The sequence below is a fragment of the Mytilus trossulus genome, chromosome 9 (genome assembly GCF_036588685.1).
Source record: "Mytilus trossulus isolate FHL-02 chromosome 9, PNRI_Mtr1.1.1.hap1, whole genome shotgun sequence".
NCBI lineage: Eukaryota > Metazoa > Mollusca > Bivalvia > Mytilida > Mytilidae > Mytilus > Mytilus trossulus.
This window is the reverse complement of record NC_086381.1, coordinates 9,829,822-9,847,916: the sequence shown is the minus strand read 5'-3', so window position 1 is coordinate 9,847,916 and position 18,095 is coordinate 9,829,822. Positions and strand designations below refer to the sequence as shown.

General features: G+C 32.3%; 1 protein-coding gene across 1 annotated transcript in view; it reads right to left on the bottom strand.

The window, feature by feature from the left end:
- LOC134685086 (nuclear pore membrane glycoprotein 210-like) overlaps positions 1-17,962 on the bottom strand; it is a 54,501-nt gene extending 36,539 nt beyond the window's left edge. Inside the window, exons 1-12 of the mRNA XM_063544500.1 lie at positions 17,731-17,962; positions 15,667-15,803; positions 13,583-13,714; positions 12,902-12,998; positions 12,339-12,489; positions 4,603-4,732; positions 3,891-4,019; positions 3,133-3,201; positions 2,633-2,739; positions 1,947-2,087; positions 1,464-1,604; positions 627-779 (exon numbers count right to left, since the gene is read on the bottom strand). Coding sequence (XP_063400570.1) covers positions 627-779; positions 1,464-1,604; positions 1,947-2,087; positions 2,633-2,739; positions 3,133-3,201; positions 3,891-4,019; positions 4,603-4,732; positions 12,339-12,489; positions 12,902-12,998; positions 13,583-13,714; positions 15,667-15,803; positions 17,731-17,954 — 1,611 coding nt within the window. The 5' untranslated portion in view covers positions 17,955-17,962. The remainder of the gene's footprint in view (positions 1-626; positions 780-1,463; positions 1,605-1,946; positions 2,088-2,632; positions 2,740-3,132; positions 3,202-3,890; positions 4,020-4,602; positions 4,733-12,338; positions 12,490-12,901; positions 12,999-13,582; positions 13,715-15,666; positions 15,804-17,730) is intronic.
- Positions 17,963-18,095: the final 133 nt, after the last annotated feature.

The following is an 18,095-nucleotide window of genomic DNA, read 5'->3' as shown; positions in this document are numbered from 1 at the left end:
AAATGATGCCAAATAGTACCATTAAACACATATATAGCTGATAAGCAAATGATGCCAAAAACTACCATTAAACACATATATAGCTGATAAGCAAATGATGCCAAATAGTACCATTAAATGCATATATAACTGATAAGCAAATGATGCCAAAGATACCATTAAACACATGAATAGCTGATAAGCAAATGATGCCAAAGATACCATTAAACACATGAATAGCTGATAGACAAATGATGCCAAAAACTACCATTAAACACATATATAGCTGATAGACAAATGATGCCAAAAACTACCATTAAACACATATATAGCTGATAGACAAATGATGCCAAAGATACCATTAAACACATATATAGCTGATAAGCAAATGATGCCAAAAACTACCATTAAACACATATATAGCTGATAGACAAATGATGCCAAAAACTACCATTAAACACATATATAGCTGATAGGCAAATGATGCCAAAAACTACCATTAAACACATATATAGCTGATAGGCAAATGATGCCAAAAACTACCATTAAACACATATATAGCTGATAAGCAAATGATGCCAAAAACTACCATTAAACACAATGCCATGAGCATGAGTAAATGAAATGAAGTAATTTTTTAAACTTACTGTAGAAGATCCTTTATGTGCCTGATTCCTGGTGTCGGCTGCTGTCACAATAGATTTACCCAAGTTACTGGTAGTTATCTCCCCTCTTACATTCACAGAGGTTGTGTCAAGGTTATTTGATGACCATATATAATCACCACTGCCACCAGTTGCCTGTGCAAATACATCATATGCAAACTATCAATTATATGCAATCAGAGATTTTGTCAGCTTAAAATTTCGATTTTATTATTGCCAATTGATGAGTTCAACAGGTTATAACAATACATAAACAAAATTTTGCATTACGTTGAAATTAACCTAAGCTCTGTTCATTTTAAAATTAATTATAATCTTTGCTTTTTTTAATCAATTCAATGTTTGATTAAAGTATCATCTCCCAACAAGTACAATCAATCTTTATATATTGTAAAATAACACTAAATAAAATGAGAGCCATTCTATACAGAAATATAAGGGTCTTTTAAAATGCATAGATTTAATACACAATATGAAATAAAATACTATTCAAGATATATAAAATTTCTACGCCTTTTTAAAATCAAATGACAGGTTTTGGCACACACACATAACATATGTACATCTGAGAATAAAAACACTAACTTTTGGTTATCATCTAAAATTATCATTAAAAATTTCAGCAACATAATATAAATGGTTTCTAAAATTGTCATTAAGAAGACATCTTGATAAAACATGCGCTTCATCTTCAATAAAAACGTTACATATATGGCAAACTCTGTTTTCTAAAACAATATTTTCATATCTCCTTGTTTCAATCCTTAGAGATTATTTTCAATGTCAAATGATAAAACGATAATTTCTTGTTGATCTTACCTTAAGTTGGTATCTGTGATTGGTCTCTTTAACAGGATCCCATGGGAAGTATAACAATGGAGGGTTTACTTTAATAGGATCATATATCTCAACATCCTGGCTCTGTTTGATTACTGGATTAATAGCATATTCTGAGCCATCCTAAAAAATATATGTCACAATACAGAATATAAAATTTTTTGGCTTTACAAAACAGCTTTATAGTTTTTAATTTCATAATTTAATTCAATTTTTGACAAACTAACATCATTGCTAACAATTGAAATACTTTTCCTTTTGTCTCCTATATAAAAAAAATACTGTCTGTATGTAATTCAGTTATAAAAAGAAACACCATCATGAAAAATAAGTTAATAAGTTTTAAAATAATTGAATATTAAATGTTGTAGTAACACTTACAAATATTGATTAGATTATACACAATGTAGTTGTTGAATCTGAATTAAACAAGACAATCTGATACACACAGATATTTAGTTTTACCTTTCTAATTATGGTTGTGAGAGCTCCATCTATATTTGTTTTCCCCTTCTGTAATGTTGTAACTGTGTGGTATGTCCCATTCTTAGTAGAGTAATGTAATTTAAAATAATTACTTGGGAAGGCAGCTTCGATAATAATATTCTGAAACAACAATAAAATCATATTAGCTGAATGCATACATTATATTAACAAAATAAATATATTTTAAACACCTTTCACTATTTCAATTTACAATAAAATCCACTTTCCATTCACAAAATATAAGATATCTTAAAGTTATTAACTCTATAGTACCTTATTTCAACAGAGCAACAGAATTGCTACATAAAACCAAAATTTAACAAACCAAATTGTTACCACAACTTTTATGTTTAAAACTGCCAGAAAAATCTCCTTCAAACAACTAAGAGGTTAGTGATTGGAGTCATATATAACAAAGGGTCTCACTTGAATACATAAGTAAATTTTGACATATTCAAGAAGTAATCAGGATTTAGCTTATCATTACCGTAAGGCATACATTTTATTGATGCACCATAACTCCATCCTGAACCTATACATGTGGATTAAAATAAGAGCACAGAAACTATTTGTGTGCATATCTACAGGGGTGATTCTGTTGAGCCTCCAACCATCACAATAATACAAGTTATACAATACAAATGTTATTACAAATAAAATCTTACATCAGATGGATGTATTCTGTGACTATCTTTATCATATAACTCTATAAGGATCTCATATTGTCTTCCAGTTTCTAACACCCACTTTCTGTGTGGCAGGACAACAAATGCTTAAATGAAACAAATTATCTTTAGATTAGTAAAAAAGTCAAATATTTTAGAAAATCATACATGCTTCAATAGTACTGCACTACATCTTATTGAATAAAATAATATATATTCTAATCAAACAAAATTGATATCTTATATAATTTATGCCATTTTTAATTTATATTGAAAAATTGTAAAACTTAGAAATGTTACTTTTTCTACAGCTGTCTTCAGTTCAAAATGTTTCCATGTCAAATGTAATTTTGACACTATGATATGTTCAAGTTGACCTCATAATACTGTAAGATATCATGAAATGTATATAATGCATTGCTATCTATCTAAAACCACCAAATGTTTGATAAGAGATATCAACTTTTATAAAGAATTAATTGACCTATAATTTAACTTACCCAAATAACTCGCAGTAACAACATACAACATGGCTGTTGGTTTTGTCAAACTATCATTTTCTTTTATATCTAAAACAATAAAAATAAAAAATATTCATGTTTATATAAACAAATTTTAAAATGTACACTGAAAAAACTTTAGTGTTTAAATATAGTACAACCTTGTGCTGAAACCTTAATTTTTCTTTCACTCTTAACTAATACAAACACCTTAATAGATATTCCATTAAATGGTAAACATAGCATAGGTGCTCATGAAAACTAAACAGTTCCTACCAGTGATGTTGCTGTTATATTAACAGGATTCAAAGTACAAACTTCAACTGACTTGTATCCATGTGAAGCTAAAATGTATGGAATGCTTCTACTATGTCATATAGAGTTACTTTATACAAACTTGTCTCTTCATAAAAAAACAATAGTCCAATGTTTTAAACCTTGACTCCAGTATACTATCTATCCCCAATGTTTTAGTTTTTACACTGTTCATGGTAGAATATGTTGCTTTTTGTTTATTTTATATTATTATGTTTTGTGTTTGCTTATGTTGCACACTTGTGTGCCTAGGTTGTTGAAATGAAATCTTGAAATCTTGAATCTGGGAGTATAATCTCTGTGAATTCTAGTTATGATGCTGTAGGTAGTCTAATTTAGACTGTCTTAATCTAAGTACATGTAAACTTACTTTTATCTGTGAGTACAATGTCAGTAGACCCTAATTCTGTAGGAAGTCTAAACCTAAGTAAACATTAACTTACTTTTATCTGTGAGTACAATCTCAGTAGACCCTAGTTCTAATGCTGTAGCTGTTGAAGTACTGGCATCCAAAGTACAAATCATTGAATCCTGAACTTCTAACAAGAACTGTGGAGATGGCATATTTATTTCTGTAAAACAGATTAGAAACTGGTTATCTTGCTGTATCTTAGTATACAGATTTATTTGTGATGTCAATGAAATATTACCGAAACTTGTTCATGATGCTTCTCATTTAACCCTTTAAAGTGGAGTTTTTTAAATAAACATTGTGTCATATGCTGTAATCATTTTTAATTCTATGCAAAGAATTTATCTCTTCTGATGGCCTGTTCTGTTGTCATACCTGTCCAGAGAATTGTTTGTTTGAATTTTAATTATTCCAGAATATATGTTATAATCAATTTTCAAGTAGCAAAAGTTTGTTATTATTCTTTTGTTTAAAACTTTCTTTTTTATAACTCACCAAAGGCACTTACGCTATAGAACAATCTGCTGGTATGTATATTCCTAACACAGTCAATAATTTTTAAGATATTTGACTTGTGTCCAAAATATTTTTTTCTAAAAGTAATAAAATTTAGTATGACGGTACTATCCACACACTAATTTAAATTCTAATTTCAAGCCTTGTATTTCCACGTTTCTAAGCCTTGTGCAAAAAAGTGCAATGAACAGTTTTTCCATATGCTACAATTTAATTAATAACAATACCTATGATAGATGTAGCCTTGACCAGTTCTACTGTATATTTCACTGTAGCTAACATCAGTACATAAGATTCTGTTGGTTTGATGTTTAAGTTGGCTACTACCATTATCTTAACTATCGAAGTAGGAACATCCTATAATTAAAAGATAGAGCAACACATGAGATAATAATGAACATGGGGAGACACTTCAGTTAGATTATGGTATATTATTTCATAAATGATTGCAAATAAATAAGAAGAAAAATGTTACAGAGGCAACTAAAACTAGAGGCTCTAAAGAGCCTGTGTCGCTCACCTTGGTCTATGTGCATATTAAACAAAGGACACAAATGGATTCATGACAAAATTGTATTTTGGTGATGGTGATGTGTTTGAAGTTCTTACTTTACTGAACGTTCTTGCTTCTTACAATTATATCTATAATGAACCTTGCCCATTAGTAACAGAGAAAAATATTTGGTAAAAATTTACATAAATTTACCGAATTAATGAAAATTGTTAAAAATTTACTATAAAGGGCAATAACTCCTTAAGGGGTCAATTGACCATTTAGGTCATGTTGACTTATTTGTAGATCTTACTTTGCTGAACATTATTGCTGTTTACAGTTTATCTCTATCTATAATAGTATTCAAGATAATAACCAAAAACGGCAAAATTTCTTTAAAAATTACCAATTGGAGGGCAGCAAGCCAACAACCGATTGTCCAATTCATCTGAAAATTTCAGGGCAGATAGATATTGACCTAAAAACATTTTTATCCCATGTCAAATTTCCTCAAAATGCTTTGGTTTTTGAGTTATAAGCCAAAAACTGCATTTTACCCCTATGTTCTATTTTTAGCCGTGGCGGCCATCTTGGTTGGTTGACCAGGTCATGCCACACATTTTTAAACTAGATACCCCAAAGATGATTGTGGCCAAGTTTGGATTAAATTGGCTCAGTAGTTTCAGAGGAGAAGATTTTTGTAAAAGATTACTTAGATTTATGAAAAATGGTTAAAAATTGACTATAAAGGGCAATAACTCCTAAAGGGGTCAACTGACCATTTCGGTCATGTTGACTTATTTGTAAATCTAACTTTGCTGAACATTATTACTGTTTACAGTTTATCTCTATCTATAATAATATTCAAGATAATAACTAAAAACAGCAAAATTTCCTCAAATTACCAATTCAGGGGCAGCAACCCAACAACAGGTTAACCGATTCATCTGAAAATTTCAGGGCAGATAGATCTTGACCTGATAAACAGTTTTACCCCCATGTCAAAGGAGTAAGTTCGGTAAGGGCCATATTTGGCCCCAATTTTAAAGTTCATATTTACAAGACAATAAATGTTTGAAGTTGCCTTAAAGACATGTTAGATAGTTAAACAGAACTGTTTTTGTCAAAGTTTTATTCTAACACGTTGATTTTTACATCCAAAAAAGGTCAAAATAAGGGATTTTGGTGAAATTTGACAAAATCAGCTAGATTTCACCCAAATAAAGAACCAGGAAACATAGAGCGCAGGCGTCGACAAGCTTAAGATTCAAATAAGACATGTGAAATGTCTTTACAAACATTATTTTAAAAGATCTTTGTTGTCGACGTATGCGCTCTATGTTTCCGGTCCAATAATCTATGAAAATTCACCCATTTTCATAGACTTTTTCGTAAAAAATCAATATGAGTACAACTTGTGACGTCATAATGGAACGCAGAAACGTTTAATTTTCAACAAAATGGTTTATATCCTAGATAGTCAATGTATTAGCTATAATTTATCGTGATATTGGCCGATAAATCTGAATTTGAAATTTACGCTAAAAAAGGGGGCCATTTTAGGACCTTATCGAACATACTCCTTTCCTCAAAATGCTTTGGTTTTTGAGTTATAAGCCAAAAACTGCATTTTACCCCTATGTTCTATTTTTAGCCGTGGCGGCCATCTTGGTTGGTTGACCGGGTCACGCCACACATTTTTTAAACTAGATACCCCAAAGATGATTGTGGCCAAGTTTGGATTAATTTGGCTCAGTAGTTTCAGAGGAGAAGATTTTTGTAAAAGATTACTTAGATTTATGAACTAGAGGCTCCAAAGAGCCTGTGTCGCTCACCTTGGTCTATGTGAATATTAAACAAAGGAAGCAGATGGATTCATGACAAAATTGTGTTTTGGTGATGGTGATGTGTTTGTAAATCTTACTTTACTAGTCTTGCTGCTTACATTTATCTCTATCTATAATGAACTTGGACCAATAGTTTCAGTGGAAAATGTTAATAAAAATTTACAAATTTTATGAAAATTGTTAAAAATTGACTATAAAGGACAATAACTCCTTAGGGGGTCAATTGACAATTTCGGTCATGTTGACTTATTTGTAAATCTTACTTTGCTGAACATAATTGCTGTTTACAGTTTATCTCTAACTATAATAATATTCAAGATAATAACCAAAAACTGCAAAATTTCCACAAAATTACCAATTCAGGGGCAGCAACCCAACAACGGGTTGACCGATTCATCTGAAAATTTCAGGGCAGATAGATCTTGACCTGATAAACAGTTTTACCCCCATGTCAAAGGAGTAAGTTCGGTAAGGGCCATATTTGGCCCCAATTTTAAAGTTCATATTTACAAGACAATAAATGTTTGAAGTTGCCTTAAAGACATGTTAGATAGTTAAACAGAACTGTTTTTGTCAAAGTTTTATTCTAACACGTTGATTTTTACATCCAAAAAAGGTCAAAATAAGGGATTTTGGTGAAATTTGACAAAATCAGCTAGATTTCACCCAAATAAAGAACCAGGAAACATAGAGCGCAGGCGTCGACAAGCTTAAGATTCAAATAAGACATGTGAAATGTCTTTACAAACATTATTTTAAAAGATCTTTGTTGTCGACGTATGCGCTCTATGTTTCCGGTCCAATAATCTATGAAAATTCACCCATTTTCATAGACTTTTTCGTAAAAAATCAATATGAGTACAACTTGTGACGTCATAATGGAACGCAGAAACGTTTAATTTTCAACAAAATGGTTTATATCCTAGATAGTCAATGTATTAGCTATAATTTATCGTGATATTGGCCGATAAATCTGAATTTGAAATTTACGCTAAAAAAGGGGGCCATTTTAGGACCTTATCGAACATACTCCTTTCCTCAAAATGCTTTGGTTTTTGAGTTATAAGCCAAAAACTGCATTTTACCCCTATGTTCTATTTTTAGCCGTGGCGGCCATCTTGGTTGGTTGACCGGGTCACGCCACACATTTTTTAAACTAGATACCCCAAAGATGATTGTGGCCAAGTTTGGATTAATTTGGCTCAGTAGTTTCAGAGGAGAAGATTTTTGTAAAAGATTACTTAGATTTATGAACTAGAGGCTCCAAAGAGCCTGTGTCGCTCACCTTGGTCTATGTGAATATTAAACAAAGGAAGCAGATGGATTCATGACAAAATTGTGTTTTGGTGATGGTGATGTGTTTGTAAATCTTACTTTACTAGTCTTGCTGCTTACATTTATCTCTATCTATAATGAACTTGGACCAGTAGTTTCAGTGGAAAATGTTAATAAAAATTTACAAATTTTATGAAAATTGTTAAAAATTGACTATAAAGGACAATAACTCCTTAGGGGGTCAATTGACAATTTCGGTCATGTTGACTTATTTGTAAATCTTACTTTGCTGAACATAATTGCTGTTTACAGTTTATCTCTAACTATAATAATATTCAAGATAATAAACCAAAAACTGCAAAATTTCCACAAAATTACCAATTCAGGGGCAGCAACCCAACAACGGGTTGACCGATTCATCTGAAAATTTCAGGGCAGATAGATCTTGACCTGATAAACATTTTTACCCTTTGTCAGATTTCCTCTAAATGCTTTGGTTTTTGAGTTATAAGCCAAAAACTGCATTTTACCCCTATGTTCTATTTTTAGCCGTGGCGGCCATCTTGGTTGGTTGACCGGGTCACGCCACACATTTTTTAAACTAGATACCCCAATGATGATTGTGGCCAAGTTTGGTTCAATTTGGCCCAGTAGTTTCAGAGGAGAAGATTTTTGTAAAAGTTAACTAAGATTTACGAAAAATGGTTAAAAATTGACTATAAAGGGCAATAACTCCTAAACGGGTCAACTGACCATTTCGGTCATGTTGACTTATTTGTAAATCCTACTTTACTAAACATTATTGCTGTTTACAGTTTATCTCTATCTATAATAATATTCAAGATAATAAACCAAAAACTGCAAAATTTCCACAAAATTAGCAATTCAGGGGCAGCAACCCAACAACGGGTTGACCTATTCATCTGAAAATTTCAGGGCAGATAGATCTTGACCTGATAAACATTTTTATCCCATGTCAGATTTCCTCTAAATGCTTTGGTTTTTGAGTTATAAGCCAAAAACTGCATTTTACCCCTATGTTCTATTTTTAGCCGTGGCGGCCATCTTGGTTGGTTGACCGGGTCACGCCACACATTTTTAAAACTAGATACCCCAAAGATGATTGTGGCCAAGTTTGGATTAATTTGGCTCAGTAGTTTCAGAGGAGAAGATTTTTGTAAAAGATTACTTAGATTTATGAAAAATGGTTAAAAATTGACTATAAAGGGCAATAACTCCTAAAGGGGTCAACTGACCATTTCGGTCATGTTGACTTATTTGTAAATCTAACTTTGCTGAACATAATTGCTGTTTACAGTTTATCTCTAACTATAATAATATTCAAGATAATAAACCAAAAACTGCAAAATTTCCACAAAATTACCAATTCAGGGGCAGCAACCCAACAACGGGTTGACCGATTCATCTGAAAATTTCAGGGCAGATAGATCTTGACCTGATAAACATTTTTACCCTTTGTCAGATTTCCTCTAAATGCTTTGGTTTTTGAGTTATAAGCCAAAAACTGCATTTTACCCCTATGTTCTATTTTTAGCCGTGGCGGCCATCTTGGTTGGTTGACCGGGTCACGCCACACATTTTTTAAACTAGATACCCCAATGATGATTGTGGCCAAGTTTGGTTCAATTTGGCCCAGTAGTTTCAGAGGAGAAGATTTTTGTAAAAGTTAACTAAGATTTACGAAAAATGGTTAAAAATTGACTATAAAGGGCAATAACTCCTAAACGGGTCAACTGACCATTTCGGTCATGTTGACTTATTTGTAAATCCTACTTTACTAAACATTATTGCTGTTTACAGTTTATCTCTATCTATAATAATATTCAAGATAATAAACCAAAAACTGCAAAATTTCCACAAAATTAGCAATTCAGGGGCAGCAACCCAACAACGGGTTGACCTATTCATCTGAAAATTTCAGGGCAGATAGATCTTGACCTGATAAACATTTTTACCCCCTGTCAGATTTCCTCTAAATGCTTTGGTTTTTGAGTTATAAGCCAAAAACTGCATTTTACCCCTATGTTCTATTTTTAGCCGTGGCGGCCATCTTGGTTGGTTGACCGGGTCACGCCACACATTTTTCAAACTAGATACCCCAATGATGATTGTGGCCAAGTTTGGTTCAATTTGGCCCAGTAGTTTCAGAGGAGAAGATTTTTGTAAAAGTTAACTAAGATTTACGAAAAATGGTTAAAAATTGACTATAAAGGGCAATAACTCCTAAACGGGTCAACTGACCATTTCGGTCATGTTGACTTATTTGTAAATCCTACTTTACTAAACATTATTGCTGTTTACAGTTTATCTCTATCTATAATAATATTCAAGATAATAACCAAAAACTGCAAAATTTCCACAAAATTACCAATTCAGGGGCAGCAACCCAACAACGGGTTGACCGATTCATCTGAAAATTTCAGGGCAGATAGATCTTGACCTGATAAACATTTTTACCCTTTGGCAGATTTCCTCTAAATGCTTTGGTTTTTGAGTTATAAGCCAAAAACTGCATTTTACCCCTATGTTCTATTTTTAGCCGTGGCGGCCATCTTGGTTGGTTGACCGGGTCACGCCACACATTTTTTAAACTAGATACCCCAATGATGATTGTGGCCAAGTTTGGTTCAATTTGGCCTAGTAGTTTCAGAGGAGAAGATTTTTGTAAAAGTTAACAACGACGACGGACGACGGACGCCGGTCGCAAAGTGATGGGAAAAGCTCACTTGGCCCTTCGGGCCAGGTGAGCTAAAAATGGTTAAAAATTGACTATAAAGGGCAATAACTCCTAAAGGGGTCAACTGAATTTCGGTCATGTTGACTTATTTGTAAATCTAACTTTGCTGAACATTATTACTGTTTACAGTTTATCTCTATCTATAATAATATTCAAGATAATAACCAAAAACAGCAAAATTTCCTCAAAATTACCAATTCAGGGGCAGCAACCCAACAAGGGGTTGACCGATTCATCTGAAAATTTCATGGCAGATAGATCTTGACCTGATAAACATTTTTATCCCATGTCAGATTTCCTCTAAATGCTTTGGTTTTGGAGTTATAAGCCAAAAACTGCATTTTACCCCTATGTTCTATTTTTAGCCGTGGCGGCCATCTTGGTTGGTTGACCGGGTCACGCCACACATTTTTAAAACTAGATACCCCAAAGATGATTGTGGCCAAGTTTGGATTAATTTGGCTCAGTAGTTTCAGAGGAGAAGATTTTTGTAAAAGATTACTTAGATTTATGAAAAATGGTTAAAAATTGACTATAAAGGGCAATAACTCCTAAAGGGGTCAACTGACCATTTCGGTCATGTTGACTTATTTGTAAATCTAACTTTGCTGAACATTATTACTGTTTACAGTTTTTCTCTATCTATAATAATATTCAAGATAATAACCAAAAACAGCAAAATTTCCTCAAAATTACCAATTCAGGGGCAGCAACCCAACAACAGGTTAACCGATTCATCTGAAAATTTCAGGGCAGATAGATCTTGACCTGATAAACATTTTTACCCCAGACAGATTTCCTCTAAATGCTTTGGTTTTTGAGTTATAAGCCAAAAACTGAATTTTACCCCTATGTTCTATTTTTAGCCGTGGCGGCCATCTTGGTTGGATGACCGGGTCACGCCACACATTTTTTTAACTAGATACCCCAATGATGATTGTGGCCAAGTTTGGTTTGATTTGGCCCAGTAGTTTCAGAGGAGAAGATTTTTGTAAAAGCTAACGCCGGACGACGACGGACGCTGGACGCCAAGTGATGAGAAAAGCTCACTTGGCCCTTTGGGCCAGGTGAGCTAAAAAGCCATCAATGAATGAAAAAAAAAAAAAAATTACACAAATAAATCAATCATTGTGAAAATACAGACACTAGAAGCAATACATCACTTAATGAATTAACATGCAATGACTGAGTTTTAGGCACTAAAATCTAATTCAAAACATGTGAATAGTTGAAAAATAATGGAAATAGTACTTTTGGTGATAGAAATTCTGGACATAACCATAGACACCAGGTGAATTAGAATACACTGTATTCATAGGTTTGATACATCACTTTGTAACTTAAAAATAATCATCAAATCTATACCATATATCTATCTTGACAATTTAACATGCATGTATTCAGTGAGACCAGTTGATAATTATCATGATTAAAGTTGCTTTTTTGTAACCAGACATTGTTTTTCAGACCCTTTTTCCAATGTAGGGCAAAACAGTTACATTATCAGTTTATAGAATGCATGTAGTATTCTGTCTTTTTTCCTTCAAATTTTATTTAAAAATACTTCAAATAATGAGTTGTGATTTCTACCTTATATGCAGCATCTTTAATTCTTGCTTTGACCTTTGCACTTCCTGTCCGTATGCCCTCCACTAATATTATATCTCCTTGTACTCCTCTGTCCTCTATTTGACGAATATGTTCTGGTGCTGAATAATCAGATTCAAAGAATTGCAAAATCCTTCAAAAAAAAGAAGTCACTTTTAAAACATTCTGAAAATGGCTCATACCAACTTCTACAAAATGGAAAGTTTATTTTGTAAATACATACATAATATTAACATCTAAACCTTTAATAGTACCAATCTAACTGCATCAGATACACACCAACAATAAATGTCTCTTCAGTGATGCACCACACCAAAATGTTTCAAAACCCAAATCTTTTAACAACAAAATGATAAGCTTATTTAACTAAACAGGGCACTTCTTCTACAGCAACGAACTCATAAAACGTCATAACAATCCAAGTTGTCTAAGTTGTAACACATAAATCCTTATACTTTCTGAGTTGATGTCTCATTGATCTTGATGAAACATCTCCTTGGAGTTGTACACAATTGTAGTTTACCACTAATTAAGTATTTACAAACCTTAATATGTTATATGCATCAAAAGCTTCACTTTTTTCAGCATCTGATAAAAGGCTCCATTCAAACTCTAATCCCGCTAAGCTGGAAAAAACATTCCCTGTAACAAAGTAATCAAGTATGTCATTCATTATACTTTAAAAACTTAGTTAAGATAAACATGGTATCAGGCTTTTCCATATATGTCAATTTATTTAAGAAATAATTAGTTAATATAAACTTCTAAATGAAAATTTGACTGATGAATAATCTTAGGGTCATCTATAATTGCTTATTCAAAAAAAGTTACCACTATTTTTGTATTCAGTGTGGTTTAGTCTTGTTGCCATGAAGTCGAACTTGCCATAAATATAATGAGTGCTGTCCTACATTGAGCCTGTTTTGAAATAGTTGACATAAATTGTTTGCAGACTGCAAATTCTTTATTCTTCTATAAAAATCTATAGAGATTGCAACAAGACCGATGTACCCCTAGTGCTTCTGTATATTTTTTTTATTCATAACATTTGTAACTGGCATCACCCTGATTGTTATTTAAACATCATATTAATATAATCCTATAAAAATATGTCGCAAATTGTAAATAAAATATAATCTACCAACCCATCTTTAAGTTTAGCTATTCAATAAATATGTTTATATTTAACATACATTCATTATTTTGACCTAAGAGTTCCTATTTACCTGCATCATCATATCCTTGTATAATAAGTTCTTCAGGAGAATCTTCCAAGTACAAAGCTCTGGTTGTCGTCTGTATCTCAAATTGAGATATAGCTTTAACAATCACAATGCATTTCAATTTCTCTCCTGTCACTGCAAAGTAAAACAAGATTAGTATATGGCATGGGTGTATGCAGTTCTGATATCATTGCAGTATTTTGTAAATACTTAAACAAAAAATTGCATTATTATTATGAATAAAAAGAATACATTTTTTCTTTAAAGAATATAAAACTGCATGAGGTAAATCCAGTACGACACAACAGGGGTGCAATCTAGTGTGATTCCGATGTCTGCAGAGGCAGATCAAGAAATTTCCATAAGTGGGGGCCCACTCCAGTCACGCTTCAGTGATTCCCTATATAAGCAACCAAATTTTTTCCCAAAAAAGGGGAGGCCTAGCCCCCCTCCCCCCCTTACACCCGCCTCTGGTCTGGGACCTGTCTTATCTGGGAGGAGAATATTTATTATCAAATTACAAAATTCAAAGATCTACTATTCATTTTACACAGATACTTTAAACAGGATCATTGAATTTCTTAAAGAGGACCTTTCACTGAAAATTTCAAACAATCCTTTCATTATTTGATGCAAAATTGAACCACTGCACAAGGAAACATTCAAGTTTATACATTACAACAATATACCTAACATTCAGCTTTACAACCAGTGGCGTAGCTAGGTCATTTTAAAGTGTACGCCGTACCTCGGTCAAGGCCTAAAGACCCTATTGGGTCCAGGCCAATGAACCAGCTGGTAGTAGATGAGTGGGTGCTAAGCCTTCAGATGTTTAACAGTTATCGAGAATGACATACCATTTCTGTCATTGAAAACTCATCTCAATAACAATGGTTATTTTTTTTGTGTTTAATCTATTCATTGTTTATTTAGAATTGTAAATGATCATGAAATGATTAATTTTCTGAGTTATTCAGGTGCAATTTTAAAATGTGTAAAGGGCTCTCTATGGAACCCTGGTTCTCGCCTGAAATTTCTCCCCGCGAAAAGTTTATTCATTTATCAGTCCATTACAGGATTTAAGCAAATCAAATATTTTCATTTAATTTCTGCACAAGTTTCATGACAAACTATTGAGGTTTATAGATTTATCATGTAAATACTCGACATCATAGATACCAGGGTGGGTATTTATTCTTGTGCCATACCCGTTTTCCTCCAAGAAAGTTTCATTAACTTCGACCACGGTCTTACAAAGTAATTTACATGTACCAAATTTTAACCTCAGAGTGTAAATACTTAAAGAAGTTACTTTTAAAAATTCATACATTATAGGAAAATTCATTCATTATAATTTCGTCATGATGCGCTGGATACTCTTTTCAACATAAACAGTTTTTGTCTAGCTATCGTAAAATCATACGATGGTTTAAAAAAGTTATTGATATCTTAAAACTTTAACCACATACCGAACTTACATCTACACAGTTAGGATTAAAAACAAAATGCAAACCAAAAAAAATCGAAGTACATAAGGAATTGCTTTAAAAAATAATATAGAATTTACGGTATAGGTTTAGACTTTGACAGAAATGAACAAATATATAAATATGACACCAATTTTGTCATTTTTTTCGAAATTACAAGCCATTGAAGAAAGACTTAGAAGGTTGATGTACTGTTAACCAATTGTTTTAATAACATTTAGATGGAAATATTTTGTTTTACCAAATTCCAGTGTACGCCCGGGCGTTTTGACGTAAACGTAGCTACATGCATGACAACCCAGACTTTATTTCTACTGCTTGATCTAAGTGTTAAAAGAAACCTAAATTCTGCACCAAACAGTTAAGTTTATGAATTTTTACTGATGAATGGAAACTTGGCCCTATCATACAAATCATAAAAAAAATATATAATCATACCGTAATTTGTAACAAAATTATCGGTTACATCAAATGATACCTTGTTTGGTTGTGATAAGATGAATTAATTTACATATTGAAATCAAAGTGGTGATTGCATATTGCCACTGTATTTTTCTGTCAATATGATGTCTTGTTTACTCACTGGAGATGGCACATTACCTTTATTTTCTGTCATAATGATAGCTTGTTTACGATGAGGTGATTTAGACATAACAGATACAATGGCAGAAAATGCACATTCTCCATCAGTACTGTTAACCAGTGTCAAAGATGCAGTTTCTGGTGTATTTGTACTCCTGAAAAAATAAACTCAAAGGTGTAAAGAAATATGTATACTAATATATATACTTGATGCATTCTAAAATGTGAATATAGTGCAATGTACATGTACATGTTTTTCATATGGTCATGTACTACTACATATGTTATGTATATGTAGCAGTTCTGTCAACTTTTCATGGAGCAAATGCGTGAGATTTGGCCAAAATTGAAAAGATCAAAGAGAAAAAAACAATAGATCAAAGAGAAAAAACAATAGATCAAAGGAGGATGCCACCAAAAACAGCATGAAAATGCACGAGTCTCAGGCTAAATGTGTGGAACTTAGCAGCCCTGATATACCGTAGATTAATGCATTTATTATTATTAATTTATTTGCAGATACAGCAACTACATCCTGTAATCCAATGGTGATGGAGATGTATTATAATATTTATATTGTATGCACTTAATTACTATCATTATGCCATAATTTTACAAGTTTAACTTAAATATAAATAACACAATTTTATTTGATGTAAAATAAAAGTATGACTGAATCTGCCCTTTACTACATGGCCTAATAATGACTTTGCATGTACATGGTGTGTTTCCTTATGATACATTATTTTGATTTGCTAACAGCAATCTCATTTCCTTCTGAAATTGACATTCATTACGCAATAAAATGTAACTTTAGTGATGAAACAAGGTCCTAATAAGGGGACGAAGTCCCAAATTACGATAGAATTTTTTTTTAAAAATAGGGAAAATTTCCCAAATTTTTCATTCTACTACTGAACTCAAAATCGTTAACTTTTTTTCAGATCTACTTCCTGTTCCGGTTTTCCCCGCATTTGCGCAGAAATCTGTCTTGTTTGCATGAGACTTTGAAAACAAATTTATATTTATCAGTCTAGTAAAATATAAGATTGTTACTCAATACAAATTCATTTGTAATAATTGTTTAATGTGAAAAAAACGTTACCTGATGAAAGCATATCTTTTGTTCACATTCTATATGACGTCATAACTGAAAGAACGTCACAGCTAAATCCCTAACAACAGAAACACAATCGGGAACGTTACAGTATTTTCGTTTCTTTTATTTTAACATGTTTTGATTTTTTTAAAAACGCATACAGACTTCGTCCCCAATCACAGGTTATGCCTGCCTCATATAAACGTTTTTACACTTTTGGTATTTAAATGTATTTTGTGCCTCCGAATGACCTTATATCACCTCCGAATAACCTTTTGACGTCAAGCAACAATCACTTTTGAGTTATGATGTCAAGTGTTTTGAATTATGATGTCAAAGTTTACGGGAACCTGCGTGATTATGTGTAATGGCGGACAAATTTGCATACAAGTGTAAATACATCTATTATAATGTGTTTTCATGATCCTAGCTACATGTACAAAATCTAATTATAAATAAGTACTGAAATTATTATGCTTCTTTTTGTAATTCCAGTGTTATAAAAGTGTTGACCGTGCAAGTTTTTTTTTAGAATGAAGCCCTACCACACTTCACTTAAAAATCTTTGAGAAAAAACAAAAACATTTTTTTGGCTTCCATTTCTACGATTGCGCTTTATATTTGTCATCCTGTGATGTTTTAAATTTTAGTGTCCTTAACTTCAAACATAACCGTCCAATAAAATTTAAGTATGATGTATACAAGCTGAAGCTCCGCCTATCTTAATTGCCATGCTTGAGCAAACATTGATACAAGCAAAGCAAGCAAGTCAAACAAAGATTTGTCTTGCTAGCATTAATGTATTAGCTGTAAAAAAAATAAAGTCTGAACTGAATCCATGGCCGAAAACTCATGTTTTCTACATTTTTAAAAACAAGATAATTGTTAATCATTTTATTAATTCTGGTGCTAAAATTACATCATCAGTTGCAAAATTAACCATGACACTATTTGATAAGGTGCCGAACTAAATAATTCTTTACCATGTAAAGCAACTGGAGTCTGCAAATTTTACTTCATCTCTTGTCAGATTGACATGAAGCGTATAATTGACTATTGCAGAACTGTGATAGGGGAGCAATATCTTAGGGTCACTTAATCGGGCAGTGTGTGTGGATGTTATGAAGAGAAACAATGTTAAAATAGTCAAAAAATAGATCTTCATGTTGAAAATTGCCGCCATCCTTTTGCTACTGGCGGCTGCCATTTTTAAGTTGTAGCCTCAAAACCACAAATATATATAAAATAATTAGAATAAAACAATGTAAAATGTGTGCACGTTTTACTCAAAATAATGTTTATTCTTTTGTTTTTTGGTCAAAAAATTTCATTTTATTAAATATATATG